General features: G+C 36.8%; 2 protein-coding genes across 3 annotated transcripts; both read right to left on the bottom strand.

The window, feature by feature from the left end:
- Positions 1–296: 296 nt before the first annotated feature.
- LOC113754261 (ranBP2-type zinc finger protein At1g67325) lies at positions 297–4,485 on the bottom strand. Of its 2 annotated transcripts, none has more exons than XM_027298636.1 (10): positions 4,358–4,485; positions 3,971–4,016; positions 2,996–3,111; positions 2,247–2,514; positions 1,833–1,903; positions 1,560–1,605; positions 1,364–1,473; positions 1,170–1,194; positions 949–1,100; positions 297–646 (listed from the first exon to the last, which is right to left on the bottom strand). In XM_027298636.1, exons 1-10 carry the CDS (start codon positions 4,364–4,366, stop codon positions 644–646), a joined length of 846 nt encoding a protein of 281 aa, XP_027154437.1. In that variant the 5' UTR covers positions 4,367–4,485; the 3' UTR covers positions 297–643. The 2 variants fall into 2 exon arrangements, with proteins under 2 accessions (XP_027154437.1, XP_027154436.1); XM_027298635.1 differs by having other exon boundaries at positions 2,241–2,514.
- Positions 4,486–6,423: 1,938 nt separating this feature from the next.
- LOC113751597 (non-specific lipid transfer protein GPI-anchored 1) lies at positions 6,424–9,157 on the bottom strand. Its single transcript, XM_027295653.1, has 2 exons — positions 8,671–9,157; positions 6,424–6,853 (listed from the first exon to the last, which is right to left on the bottom strand). The coding sequence occupies exons 1-2, from the start codon at positions 9,005–9,007 to the stop codon at positions 6,618–6,620; spliced, it is 573 nt and encodes a 190-aa protein (XP_027151454.1). The 5' UTR covers positions 9,008–9,157; the 3' UTR covers positions 6,424–6,617.
- Between the last annotated feature and the right edge of the window lie 6,472 nt (positions 9,158–15,629).

Here is a 15,629-nt window from a genome sequence, read left to right on the forward strand (position 1 = left end):
CCTGTTGATCCTTTTTTTTTTTTTTTGTGGGGGAAGGGGGGGGGGGGGGGAGGTGGCAAAATATCTGTTGATCCCTTTTTTTGGAGTCCAGAAATTGACAGAACATCATAGCAGAGGATTCCATAATTAGAGAGTAGCTGTTAGTTTTGACCGACGGAGCTCCGCAAAAAATCAATTCTATAGCAACATCTAAAAACTATCCAGAATCTTATGAAATGCTAGGTTGTTTTTTTCTACTTTAATTATCTCGGTACCACTAGGACAACTAAAAATAAACACGCTACTATGATAAGAGAGACTGCAAAAATTTTCACCCTGCCGATAGTAGAGCGAGCATAAGTGCAATTTAGAATAGACGACATACCAGAAGTACAAACTCCTATTATAGAATACCCACAACTGTGCTGAAAAAGCTTTGCCAGAATAAGCTGGCAGACACTGATGCAACTAAACAAGGATCCATTAAAGACCAAACCATATTCCATCTCAGTTAATACAACAAATTGACACGGTAAAAAAGGCAGAGTAACTCGACACCGCTGCAACAGGAAGACGACATGACTGACTTTCAGACACCATACTGAGCAATGCTTGACTTGACGACAACTCTGGACCTTCTCAACCCTCAAACATGGCCTAGTACTCACTGGAACATAGACAATTTAAAATTAATAAATGCAAGGACACAAAGGAAGCAAAGTACAATACAAACAATTAACTAATGCAAAATCCATCAGAGAAATAAAAACTTAAGGGCAAAAGAAAGAGAATGAATTGGAAGCAAATAATGAATGAAAAGAACCAAAGGATTCGCATCCTCAAATTGCAAGGTACATCTTTAGTGTCAGCTTGACATCTCTCAAGTTTACAGCTAGTTTTACAGATGGTGAACCAGCATATGTATCGAAGGTAACACCTCAATTTAACATAAAACAGCACCCAACAGACCTGATCATTTTCATCAGCTCCCTTGGATGGCGACTTTTTCTGTTCAGATGGCTTATCAGCTCCACAGTTCTGTCTGTTACACTTCGTCCTGAAAGGATAATTAATGTTGTTGCATTTCTCACACTTCCAGCTCCCCTCTGGCATGTCTGGTTCTGAAGGATAATAACCAATAAGTAAACAATTATACAGCTCAAGTAAACAACAGCAAAAAATTGACTTACTTGCGTTCTTCCCTGACTTTGCACCCTGCATTTACAAGATAATTACAACTCAGTAAAAAATTAGAATGCCCTTTTCAACATTCCGAGCAGGAGATGCTGCAAGTAGCAAAGAATATAACTTTTTTTCCCAGTAGTATAAACCAGCAAACAACAATATACACATTTTTGGTTCACAAACACAAAGTAACTCATACTTGGGATCCAGGCTTTGGTGTGTTGCATTTCCTCATATTACAAACTGTCCTGAATGAGAAGTTCAAATTACCACACTTGGGGCATGCCCAGTCATTATCACGTGCTCCATCTGAAAGTTCAAATGTAAAGTGATCACTGCAACCGAAATGCCAAAATACTGTTCAGCTATTCATTGAATGTCATAAACATACCCACCCTTTTTTTGGGACTTTTCGTCTGGAAAAAATCCTGGTCTTGGCCCCTGCACCAATGTGGAGTAAAAGATAACTAAAGGTTCCAGTTGCTTGTTTACTTACACGACATAATCCAACCAAAGCAAGAAACAATTTGGCTCTTCACTTAAATGTCAGCTAATCAGTAAGTAACACTTTCCACCAATGTGGCAGCGGACAAGTTGAGGATATTGCATACGCAAAAATAGAACTGCAGAAGCATCACATAGAATTGTAACATTTAATTTGCAATTACCATTGCAGCAGGACCAACGGGTAAACCCAAGCCATACCGGTCCATTAATGGCGGCACACCATACATCCCACCTGCAAAAGACAAACTTTTAAACAACTTGATAACTGCAATTTCGTAGGACCAAACAGTAGCAGGTGAAGATATAAGATCTAGACTATTTAAAAATGCACATAAGAAAGTAAACAAGGATCAGTAGTATGGTTCATTAAAGGGTGGAAAGCATATTCACATATGACAGGCTCATTCCAGATTTGGAATGAGGCAGAGAAATGATAGGGAAAAAAACATTAGTTGTTAAAGACCATCTCAAAGAACAGAAAATGGAAGTCAAATCTCAGTCCAATAACATTAGTATCAATATATACACATTGCAGCAACCACTAAACAGAAGGATAAAACAGTGATTACCATTTCCAATCATGGAACCACCAGAGTAAGGAGCAGGACCGGGCAAATGCAATGGTCGATATGGGCTACCTCCAGAAAGACGACTGCCATAGTTATAATGATAGGCAGATCCCCCAGAAAATGGAACGTCATAAGGTGGCATAGATGTCCCATTGAAGAGAGAAGATCCATAAGGAGGTACACCCATATACATTGAGGATGGTGCACCAGAACCTATATATGGAGCTGAGGCTGGGTAGTTTTGGGGCGCTTGCAGAGGCTTTACAGCAGATTTCTGAAAAACAAAATCAAAAGATAAGGAATGCTTAGCTGCCAAAGTTTTCAAGAAATAAATGATGCAGGAGCTAATAAGCTACAATATCAAAACCATAGATGAAAAAGAGATATCCTAAATTAAAAGCAAAATACTTTAATAACAAATCAGAGAGGAAAATAAAGTAGCCCTACTGCATGCCATAATAAGGTTCAAGATTAACTTTGGGGTCAGGTAGAACTTTCAAAGCGTAAACTCTGATTTGTTGAACTCGACAAATAAAAAAACCAAAAAGTTGACAAGAAGCCTGAAATCAAGATTCTCAGGATTAATTCTTATTTAGCATGCATATTATCATACTAAACTTTATGAAGACACTAGAAGTTATAACATGCCAGACAACTGAATCTTTCACATAAAACTTCAAAAACATCAATAGTGACATACCCTCTAATCCCCCAATCATCACAAAAATGGAAAAGTAAAATAGTTTCTATCTTACGGAGTTATGATCAGCAGGCCTAGGCTGAGTACAGTTCCGCATATTACAAGTTGTCCTGAAGGAGAAATTAACATTCCCACAACTGGGACATGTCCAGTCATCTTCTCTACGGCCACCTGTAAACACATAAAGGCCAACATTCAAATCCAGTTAGAATTAACACAGCACAAATTCATATCCAATTAAAATTGATGCAGCACTGACCCAAAAGTCTAAACATAAATGGAAGTATGAAGCAAAAGGTAATTGCTTAGTCCTACTCTCACCCTCCTCTCTTAACCAGAAAAGGGAAGATATAAACTGAAAAAAGAATCCCAGACTGCACAAATGTAGAGAAGTTCTTAAACCGTTGGTGTTTTGAAAGTGAAGACAAGCATAAGAGTAATTCTAAGCCAGCACATCCAGCAAAGGAAGATAAAAGACCAAAGATTTAGGCTTGAATAGTCCATCACATACCAAAAGAGGAAAAAATAGAAAAAAGAAGAAGAAGAATAAGCAGATTGGAAATCCAAAATCAAACCTTGGCTACCCTATCATAAAAGTAGCTGGACCTGTACTAATATTCCAATATTTGACTTATAAAGCAACACTGGGCTGAAACCTCTTGGCCCACTGTTTTAAACTACATAAAAAATGGGGAAAAGATTGCTTGTTGTTTAGATACTCCTCATCAGATTTAAAATGTTTATATTTGACCATGTATTCTGTAGTCCTAGGCAAATTTCCTGTCATTAAGAATCGATTTCCATCAACAAAACTGACTTTTACGTGTTTTGTCATGCATTCTTTTGTTTGTGGGATACGTTTACATCATGAATATGAATGAAATACTGGATATGTGCTTCATAAGTGTTAAGAGCAGTTCTTACACCTCAGCCAAGTACATTCACACACACAGGTGCAGCTGCACAAAGTAATACCTATCTGACAGATTAACTGTACAAAGAGGCAGAACAAAGAAAAGAAATACTATACCATCAGTCCGGGCACGTTTTGCTGCCGAGGAATTTCTATTGTCAACCTGTAAAATACAACATTAATTTAACTCCAAAGTTGTTCTAACTTGAACGTATATAAAACTTGCAAGATCAAATTGACTGAAACCCTAGATCAGTTACATCAGTCACCTTCAAGCTCCCGACAAAAGAACAAAGCATTATAAGAATGTAAAAATTATTAAATTAAACCTAATTTCGACTCTTTTCACATAATTGGGGTACACCGGAATCAAACAAATCAAAAGAAACAGATAATCTACAAGAAGAAACGCATAAATTAATGGACTACTAAGAAGAAGAAATTTCAATTAAAAAGTGACGAACTTGTGTGCGAAAATAAAGGAAATGGTAATTTAAATTTAACCTGAGACATCTTTTAACGGAGAATGGAAGAGAGGGCGCGAGATATCGAAGAGAATTTTGCTCCGGTGAGGGAAGAGTCTCGGGCGTTCACGTTAGGGCAAACGAGAGAGGGAAGAGAGAGAAGACTTTGGCGAATAAATAAAAGAAATTGGGGGGTTTTTTAATGTAAATACAAGTATACAACGCACGTGATTTTCTTCATCTTCAGAGAGTCAACGGGTCAATGCTCTTTATGCTCCTAAAAATTTGGACCAGGTACTAACGTAGGTCCAGCCCAATTTGGATATTGGATTGTTCTCATCACGACCCAACCCATCCTCCATGCTAATTTCTTTGCCAATGCCTATGACAGGTGAATTTTCCAAATAATCTTCTATCCACATAATAATATTTGTTGTTTTGCTCTAAAGTTGCAACTAGGATGTGAATTTAGGATTTGATTCTCCTCCTCTCCTTGCAACAGTTATGATGGATTCTTGAGCTCAGGTTTAGAACCTCTTACTTATAATTCCTTCTACCTTACCACCTAAACCAACTCTCCCCCACGTGGGGATGGGTAATTTGATTAGCATAAAACTTGAAAAACGCAAATAATAATAATGATGATGATGATGATGATGATAAGAAAGAGATAGAGAAAACACAATATGCATATTATCAAAAATTTGCAAATAGGGGCCAAAATTGTTTTCCAAAAATATTGATGCGTTCAAACTTGCAAGAGCTTCAAATTAAGTGCGATAACGCTTGCTAGGTGTTTAGGTTACTTGACTTCATAATTCTTTACCTCCCAAAAAAAGATGTTGGTCATCTAAAATTTTGTAGTCAAACAGGCTCCTTAATATATGTAATGTCTTGCCAGAACTTTCACCCTCACATATTTGAAGAAATTGACTCTTAACTAAAGGTCTTGGATATAATTGCAGCAGGAAACGCATCTGAATGCTCCTCCATCTTCCCTGTTTTGTTCTCATCAAATGCTTGTGCCATCTTGTCTTGAGAACAACGATAGGAGTCGTTCAATCTTTTTCTTTTTGGCACCCAAATCGCCCATTTGCTACTGCTCTCTGTTGTAACAGCAGATGATAAGGATTGTTGTGACTTGTGAGACACAATAGCCATACGAAGCTCGAAGGGAATTGTTCATATAGCAACTTGATCGTTGTAAATGCTACCAACTTGCTTACTACCAGTCACCTACTGCTAGTCAATCTTTCTGTTCTCAGGAATGTGGAATTCACAAAACATCATCATATATCTGTTCGAGCACCCCTAGTTAATGTGTATATATATATACTTTTTTCTTGCTATCTGATTGAGGATGGTATGCCATAGAAAAATTTATCTTGGCTCCTGACTAATTAATTAATTCGAAGGTTTTTGCCAAAAGATGCTAGTAAGGGTCTTCCTATATATTATCATACATATAATGCTACTAACAGGGAAGGGCCGGTCGTCAAACTTGCAAATTTGATCAAAGATAGGTCGAGCCACATATTTAGCAATGTGGTTATTTCTTGCATGAAAAAAAAAAAAAAAGAACATGTATCATGTATGCTTGGTGAATCTGTCACCTAACTTTAAACAACACAGATCCAAGGGACTACGGTCACTTTGTAAAGTCCATTGAAATGTGCTGCCCAACTTGCTCTGCAATTAATCCGTAGGGGCTTCAATGACCCAGGATAATGACAATTGTCTTTCTCAATAATGACCCAGGATAATGACAATTATCTGTCTCAATTACGATTAGCTAATCAAACTTCCCCGAAAAATTCCAAAACCGTGGGAAAAGGACGTGAAATTTTTGCTTCTTGGGTCGTTGTCTCAGTTTAATCACCGCTGCCATACGAGCAAGAAGGTAATGATGCCACGGTGCTCCGCATCCTACATCTACTTCTTGATGAATTCTAATGAATTGCTAGCTGTACTTTTTTCACAAGCTTGCTAATTAATATTAATCTACTAGCTCGTTTTCTTTCTTCTTTGTCGCATTATTACTTGGATGTCCATTTTAATTCTGATACTGAATAGATAGATTGCAACAGTAAGGTCCCAAAAAAAAAAAAAAAAAAAAGGCATGTACCAAAATATCAATAGATAGGCCATCTCTTAGGAAAAGTTCGAGCTAGCAGCAGCAACTAATTGCCCTGGACAAAATGAAAGATGAGAGAGACGAACCCCCAAACAAAAAAAAAAAAGAGTCTCCAAGAAAGTAACAGCAAAAGCTAGGGTGTCGCGGCAGCTAACTTCCTAAGTGCTTATGTAGAACATGAAGACATGAGCGCTAGGCCAGTTGGAAATGAAGAGAAGAAGATGGCCACGACAATAGCCAAAGCAGGTCCGGCTAGTTGAGGTCCGTTCTTGAATGTAGTTGAGCCAGCATTAGATTTTGTTGGTGTGGATTTGTCTGGTGTTGCAGTACTTGGGGTTGTTGAAGCAGTCGAGTTTGCGAAGATGGCAGCATCAGGAGAACTTGGAGATAGGTGGAGCAGCTCTACCAAGAAAAATCAGGACGGGGAAGAAAATTAAAGAAACATTTAAGTAAAATACACACTGCGTACATTCATTATACTAGCAAAGATCTGAAACCAAGCTGGGCAAAGCCGCAAACTATATCAAGATATTGACTAATCTTGAGCAGACCAAAAATTGAGTAATCACGTTGGCACCTGCTCGGTTGGTAAAAGTTGTAGTCCCATGAAGAGTAATGAGTATCATCTTAAACAATCTTGAAAACGTGTTAATCAATCTTTAATCATTTACAACAATATCATCTTAATGACGCTACACAAAAAACAAGCTGGGCAAATCCACAAGAGCAAGATATATCAAGCGGTCTTGAGCAGACCTATAATGAGGTAATCGCGTTCGCATCAGGTAGGTGGTGCAGTCCCAAATGAAAAATGATGTATAGTAGTATTACTGTCACACATGGAGGTCTATTGCTCGATCTTGATCATTTTTTTAAATTTATATCGTCTTATAAATTACGACTCTAGAGCTAAAAAATGTATTTTTCTATAAACGCCACGTTCCCCACAGCCACCAAAAGATCTCATTTTTTGTAATTCGCACCATGTTGACGGTGGACTTGATCCTGAAAGAATATTTGGACGCTATTTTTAAAGATTAGAAGATACACACACTGATATTTGCTCTGTACAACAAGATTGTAAACTGTATTGATAAAGAGACACGCCCACTCCCTCTCAAATTTCTTAAATCCACGTTATCATAGCATATAAAATCCTACCCGGCCCAACCGATGATGGAACCGGACATAGAATCGACCTGAGTTGTTAATTAAACTAGTTAAACGACAAATTTGTAACAATCCGACGGTTCAATCGATGGATTGAAATAAAAACAGCCAGTTGAACCATCAACTTAAAAATTTTATTATTTTTAAAATATAACTATTGTGCAATTCGAGGATTTAATAACTACGCACGTTTTAGTGCCCCAGAATTAGTAGTAAACAAAGAAATCATGAAGTTTTGTGTGGACATGTAATTAATTAATCTTCCATATTCCAAGGCCAGATCTGAGTTGAAAGAGTTCAACTTAATTCATGAAAACAGAAATGCACATTTGCTGAAAGGGAGAAGAGACCAGCACGAGGCACGGAGGCATTCAAGGCCCCATTCACGTGCTAGATAAATGCTGATCAATAAGCTTATCTCCTTGTTCTTGATCTTGCTTATTAGTACATGTTTATTTCGGTAATTGCTCCAAAAGGCTTCTTAACTTACATACTCAAGGACGAAAAATATTCACTTCAAGAGGTTTAAGGCTAAGAAGGCTTAAAAAGTCACTTGGATATTTAGCAACTAGGATTTACATTTGTCATCATCATAAGCTCTGAAAAGTCCCTTGTTTGTTTGAAAGAGATCAAGTTTTCTAATTATATCCTTTTTTTTTTTATCTTTTTGTGCATTTCGTAACAAAATTCAAGTTTATTAATTAACATTAAATGAATTTTGGTAGTCTTCAAGCATTATTAAAGACAAGAAAAAGTGTAAGTCGATGACAAACCTAACACGTACGAATATCAGCTACTTAGTATCGAGAAATAACCGAATGTTTTAAGAGACCCTTTTTTCCCTTGTCCTAGAAGGATCCATCGATCTCCCCATCCACAAACCAGTAAAATTGTATGAACAAATTAAACGAACAAGGAAAAAATAAAAAAGCACGGCTCACTTATGTTTTTTTTTTTGGCATCATCCTGCACATATCCACAGCAGAGTAGAGGAAAGAAATATATATATATATATATATATATATATGTATGATTAGTTAGTTACTCACTGGGGCATTCGCTGGTGCTGGCGTTAGTCAACTTGCAAGCAGAAGGCAGCTGAAGCAAGCGAGCTTCTTGAATGCCCATGTTCTTGATCTGAGGATCGCTTCCACTGTGGATCTGTTGAATAATGTAGCACAAACAAACCGGGTTCTTGTTCTTGAGGTCCGACACCGAAGTGCAACACTCTTTCGTCGGGGTGTCCTGCTTCCCGGTTGCAAAGTTTAGGCACGTCGACAGCTTTGGAAACTCATTCACACATTGATCTGTAATGGCATCTCCAGCAACCAAACTGCAACCGATTGCCAATACCAAAAAAGCAGTGATTTCAGCTCTCGCGTTCATCTCTTCTAACCTGATTTTTTCCTGCCCCTTCCTTGTTTTTGCCCTTTGCCGATGAGATGGATGTTATTTTCTTCAGCTGAATATCCTCCTAGGCTATGGCTTCAGCTAATTATTTCGGACGGAGCTACGTGTGGGAACTGTTGTTCGTAACACTACTAATAAAGAGGTGCGCGTGACCGTGTGTGTGTGTGTGTGTGCGTGTGTTTTGAGTGGTGGACAGTTGAGCTGCACTATGCAGTGCTGAAGTGATGGCCCAAAAGAGGGAGTGGTTGTTGGGCTGGAGTTAACGTTGCCATTAATTTGACAGATGAGATTAAATTTTGGGCTACTACGTGCCTTGTCTGTTTCTTCATCTTTAATGAACTTGCACCGTAATGCTTTGACCCTCAATCCGTCCTTTTTGTATCCAGGTAGAGCTTCGCTGTGCTTTATCATCACACTCTAACCCCTGCAGTTTCGCATTTTTCACATCCCAAGCCTTCGACGACTTAAAAAGCTATACAGTGCCCTCATAATTTGAATTAAATTGTTAAAGTGACACATATGATTTTTTTTTTGGTAATAATCTGCAATCGAATGCATTGAAATGTCGAGATTATCCTTATTTTGAAACTAGAATGACTGAAATGGTCAAAATATATAAGCATACTATGCATGACGCTTTACTATCTTATGGTTCAGTACTTTAACATAAAACCCTCTTATAATTTTTAAAATATATACATAACCCACGTGTGACTAATAAATAATTTTTAAATTTATATAGGGATACTTTTGATATTTTAGTCAAATCCACGATGAAATGTAAATTGTATAATTTCGACACCTCAATTCAAAATATGATGGGATAATGTATAGTTTTTAAAAAATATAAGGGACTTGTGTAAAAAGGTACTAAATCGCACAAGAATGAAATGTAATTTACCTTGTAAATAATAAGTACTCAAGAGATTCGAATTTGAATTGTTTCTTTCTTTGTTTTAATTATATTAGGGAGCCCTATTATTTCTCGTTTAACTTGATTTTACTAAGGTAAAGAACCACATATAACTCTCGCATTGTTTGAGCATGTTATTTTCAAATTATCTTTTCGTCTAATATACATGTTTGTAAATAACAGGCTGTAGTAAATATATTTTAAAACATGCATAAAGTGATGATCCAAATGGAACCTAATCCTTAGAATTAATGAAACTCAAATGGAGATATGGTCCTAGTCTTAATAAAAGTGTGTCCACCATGCTCTAATGTTTGGAAAAGCCATACCATCAGTGTCCCCCCTTGTAGACAAGAAAAAAGAGAAGCCACACCAAAACCACTCAAAGAGGATTGCTAAAATTCCCCTTAAAGATAACCATCATACCTTTTCCCTCTCTTCTCCTTTGAGACGGTTGGAGAAGGATAATAAATTTAAAAGAGGGCTCACTGCCTTTTCAACATATGCAATTAGGGGAGGTTATTAATTTCAAAAATTCTTTTGACAACGACTCAGCTCCCTTTTTTATGTGTGAATCTATGCCTAAAGAGTACGTAACTTTAAGAAAGATAACGACTTATAAAAATGGTTCAATTATGTGTTTTTTAACCTTTAATGACACAAGATAAGCATATTAGTGGGGGAGGGGATGATTGAGTTAGATGATAAGGTGGGAAGAATTATAAATAGGAAAATCTGGATTCAAAACTTCTCATTTATTAAAAGAAGAAAGAAAAAAGATAAGCATGCTAATAAAAGAAAGTTGGATTCACGATAGAATACCTAAAATCATCACTCTTTAGATTGCCTACTTTGGCAAAGAAAAACAAAAGATTAAAACTTTTTATCCGATGACTTAGAAACACAAAATGGAATAAGCTTTTAGATTCATAACGTGCAAGGTAGCATACCCCCATATTTTTCTCAACACGCAAGGTATTTGTATATGCGACGTATTTGTCCAAATACAATATTCGTACACCGTTCAATTACAAAGCGAAATAAAAAAAAAAAAGGAAGAAAAGAGCAACTAATTTTATGAAGAACCGTTGGACGAATTCGACACCGTTAATTATCCTTTGAGCATTGCAAGCTGAGAAGAGCTTTCACTCGGATATTGGGCAGATTGCATGCAGGTGATCTATTTAGATGCGCACAAGGTACACACCTATGCATGCTACTCCAATCAATTGCTGCGGCGTGGGCAATGCCAGTCCCGTTCCCATTTCCGCCACTTCACACTGTCTTAATTAATGAACGCCCCAGTCCAATCCCAAGTCCCAAGTCCCAAGTCCCAAGTCCCAAACTCATTGCTGGATTCTGCTCTTAGTTTCACTATTCACTACTGACAATGAGGCTTGAGCTGAGTTGAGCGTGCAGGTTTACACCGGCTTCAACACAAAGCTTTCCCAGTCTTTGATGATATTGTAGAAGCCAAAAATTAACCTTAAAATTGTAGGAAATAAATTTCAATAAAGCAATATACATGTGGAAGCAATTTATGCAGTGGAAGAAGATAAATAATATCATATTATTAACATCATAAAATTGTAATGCCGTTAAACTTTCATTCTTCTCAACTGAGTACGACGATAATACTTTAGAACTTGGAAAAACAATAATGACAATTATGAGATATTTTCTAATGTACTAGTAGTTCATAATTTATAATAAAGCTACCTTGAATCTAATAAAACTACTAAATTTTTGGACCAAAACACTACTAAATAATAAAAAAAAGAATCTCTCTATTTTTTAGTTTTGATTTAACATCACTGGGGGAAAGGGGAAGGACGGATTGGATGATTTAGAGAAGAAAATGTAAGTGAAAGGGTTGGAACGGCTAAAAGTGTAATCAACATCTTTAATGGCAGTTCTCTTTCTATTTAGAATAATATTTAAACACATTAAGCCCGTGCTCGTTTTCTTTTCTAAACCCGGCCCTTGGTAATTTGTGATTTCCAAAAATATTTCCTTTTTCTTTTTTGGAGAAAAAAAATATGGGAATTTATATTTGCACTCTCATTTTAGTTTCTTGTATTCCAACCCACTCAATATGCCTCTAAAAAGTGCAAAAGGCTAATTTGAGAGCGCAAATATCACTTTTCAAAAATATGTGGCTCTGTTTGGATTTCTCAATTTTTGAAAAACAATTTTTTCATATACAATGCTATAGTAATACACAAACAAAATAACTCCAAAAACACCATATCCATACAATATATTAAAAACAACTCTAAATATATAAAAAAAAATACACCACTATCCATCACTCTCCACCACCCCCATACCCACGATCCACTATCCTCTCTCTCTCCACTCATCTTTCTTCCCTCTCTCTTCCTTATTCTCCTTTTTTCCTCCTCCTCTGTCTCCTTCACCTTCCTTCTTTCTTCTTTCCCTTTCCCCGCCCCCCCTCAATTTTCTTCCTCTCCATTGACGCAACATTCCTAGTCACGATCAAATCTAATCGCGATCAGAAGCCACGACCAAGACGGTCGTGGTTAGAGTGGTGGTTTAAGTCATAGTCATCACCCACGAGCGGGAGAGGGGTTTGGGGTTAGGGGGAAAGAGGGGAGAGGGTGAAGGGAGAAAGGAGAGAAAAGAGGGAGGAGAAGAAAGAGGAGGGGGAGAAATAGAGGGGAGGAGGAGAAGAAAGAGGAGGGGGAGAAATAGAGGGGAGGAGGAGAAGAAGAGAAAGGAGAGAGGGGGATGAAAAGGGAGGGGAGGGGTGATGGTGGGCCGTGTAAAATTTTTTTTAAAAAAATATTTCAAAAAAATTGTAAATTATAAAAATACTCAAAAATATATTTTAAAAATAATTCAAAAAATATTTACAGTAAAAATTTTTTATATATACATTTACAGTAAAATTTTTAAAAAATATCTTCAAAAACAATTAATCCAAACACGACTGTAGTTTGGTACTTATGGATATCAACTTTCTAGCTGTCTCGAGTAAAGTAAAATCATAGGTTAAAAGTCAAACAGAGCACTGCAGATTACCTTAGACCTTAAACTGCAATAAGTAGCATTGAAGTGGGAAGCCGCGCAATTGACGGGCTGGAAATTAAGGCCTAGACACTTTTCAAGGAGAAGGTTAGGCTATTACTTTGCCTCGTTACATAATCAAGTAAAATGTTGTTCGAAGAATACCTAACAAGGGTCGAAGAATACCTAACAAGCGTGGCCCACAATGAGAGCCCAACTAAATAGCGGCCTCCCTATGTCTGATAGATCCATTTGTTTCGGCGGTTGAACTTTTGCCACATGGCTCTTATTTTGCAACACTAGACAGAAGAGTGTTTGAAATTTTTGTTGAAAAGAGAAGCTTATTGATTTTGTTTTATCTTCTTCTTTTCTTTTGTTGTTGGAGGGGTGATTTAACTAGGATTAACCACAAAATTTATTTTGACGGAGACAAAAGTCACCCGTTTGGATGGCTATTTTCAGAAGTTTTTGTATAAAAATGTATTGTAGTAATTTAATGTATGTGAAATAAAATGATGATTAAAAAATATGATCACTGAAAACATAAATTTTTTTTTTTTGGCAAAAAATCACAATGCAAACAAAAAGTTTCTAATAACATCTTTTAAATTGTTTTGTTTTCTAGGGAGAAAGTAGTAGTCCTTCCCTTCTTTCCTCGAGTTCAATCTATGTAGCTAGCAATTTATCTTTACTGCACTATAAACTTGAAAAGTAGACGAAAGTTTTTCAAGTCACTCATATAGTATTCAGATTGAAAAAAAAGGGATTTAGTTAATCCCTATTGACTAAAAAAAGGGATTTAGTTAATCCCTATTGAGGAGAACCCACGCACAATTGCAGAGAAAATTATCGCATCCATTCTCCTCAATTGAGAGAATTTATTTGATGGAATCCGAACAAAAAGAAAGTTACAAAGTTAAAAAAGAATGTCCTTGACTTCTTCATTAGCCTCCCTTTTAATTCTGACGGCCAGCCCGCTCAAAGAAAGGAATCAATCTCCTAAACTAAGTATACCTGCTTTTTCTCCTAATTGTTTCCTTGTCTTATACGGCCATACGAAGACCAGAGGAAAGAGCCCCACTTTGACTCCACTTTCCTCTTCATCCGCACCAATCAAGCTAGGAAATCTCCTAGTTGGCATGTTTCCCACTCGTGCTAAACTACATTTATTAATTCAAATTAAGCAATCAGCTAATGGAATGTCTGCGGCGCCACGTTACACTTCCAATTGACCGTTAGTGTTACGCGTCTTTCTCTTATCTTCTGAACACATTAAGGCCCGATTTGATGTGACTATGCCAAACAGCAATTGGAGTGAAAAATTTGCACAGTTTCATCATATTTTCGTCCAATTCCCTGTAATAAACATAAATATCAAAAGTGAATAGAATCGGACAATTAATTCACATTTGGTAAGATAATAGGAGAAATTAATTACAAAATAAATAGTAAAATTGCAACCCGTCAGTATTAGGTTTACAAGTAAAGGTATCCACTAGGGAGAATGGATGTTTATTTCCCTCCAAGTTCCAACAACTCTATGTTCTCCCATATCTTTGTCATTATTGATCAAACTTTTGTGATGACAACATGGGAGTTTAACTAATTGACTGATTTTAACAACATCTAATTAAGGTGTAGCAAACGTACGAGGAGGAGTTATTGCGTTTTGAACTTTATGTTTGTTTCTTTTTTTGGCTCAAAGCTGTCAGGAAGATGTTTCAAATCACCTAAATATCAACGACATGCACAAACGAAGTAGGTGTCCCATCTAATTAGTTACTCTTATTAACTAGTTTTGTGTTTATAGTTCAATATCAAGTAGGCAATGCCAACTTCAAAAGGAATTTCAGGCCCTGCACTTCCCTGATATTTAGTACGCGGAGGAAAATAAGAGCAAAGACTCGAATTAATCCATCAAAGTTGAGTCTATACGACCATGTCAAACCATCCGCTGCTAGAATCATCCACCTGAATCCATGTCCAATCACCCTGGCTCCATCGTAGAAGACGTGCAAGCTGCTCACTTGTTGCTACGACTATACAGTCTACCCGCCCAAAAATTTTCTACAATTTCGTGTTCTCATTGATTGACTTTGATATTTTATATTTCGTGATCCCATCGCTCAAAATTATACGAACAAAACATTTTGTTTTAGCCAAATCAGCATTAACACGACGATTTCTTGATATTCAAACATTTTTTTGGGGTCACTTTCTATAATTTCTTTCCCTTTTCCATCTCCAACAAAGTGCAAGATAGTACCACTACTGGAAAAAAAAAAATATCACATGTACAAGCCTAATAAAGCCACCACCATCAATACCGTACATCTGTCTATTTTAATTAGCACAAACATTAAGTTGTGCTATTTTCACTAGTACCTAAGCTATACAACCCTCATTAAGAAAAGTAAACGACTGATTATAAAACCAAAGTGGGGCAGAAAACCCAAGGCAAAAAAAAAAAAAAAAAAAAAAAATCTTCTTGTGATGGAGATTTGTACGGGGATTAATAATGGATGCGTTTTTGTTAGACTTTGAGGTCAAATAGTTTTCCAAATTTTGAAGCCTTCAAGGGGTGTAACAATAGTTTAGACAAATCGCATGGCCTTAAACGTCATTAACCCCAAAACAAACTCTAAATTCCACAGC

The sequence above is a fragment of the Coffea eugenioides genome, chromosome 11, assembly GCF_003713205.1.
Source record: "Coffea eugenioides isolate CCC68of chromosome 11, Ceug_1.0, whole genome shotgun sequence".
Classification (NCBI taxonomy): domain Eukaryota; kingdom Viridiplantae; phylum Streptophyta; class Magnoliopsida; order Gentianales; family Rubiaceae; genus Coffea; species Coffea eugenioides.

Excerpts from the sequence above, each read along its gene's own strand:
- LOC113754261 (XM_027298635.1), bottom strand. Across the intron at positions 1,606-1,832 it reads CCGTTGGTCCTGCTGCAATG|GGGCCAAGACCAGGATTTTT; the intron begins GTAATTGCAAAT and ends ACATTGGTGCAG. Across the intron at positions 1,195-1,363 it reads CACCAAAGCCTGGATCCCAA|GGTGCAAAGTCAGGGAAGAA; the intron begins GTATGAGTTACT and ends TTGTAAATGCAG.
- LOC113751597 (XM_027295653.1), bottom strand. The coding sequence starts at position 9,007 with ATGAACGCGAGAGCTGAAATCACTGCTTTTTTGGTATTGGCAATCGGT. Across the intron at positions 6,854-8,670 it reads CAGCACCAGCGAATGCCCCA|AGCTGCTCCACCTATCTCCA; the intron begins GTGAGTAACTAA and ends TTTTCTTGGTAG.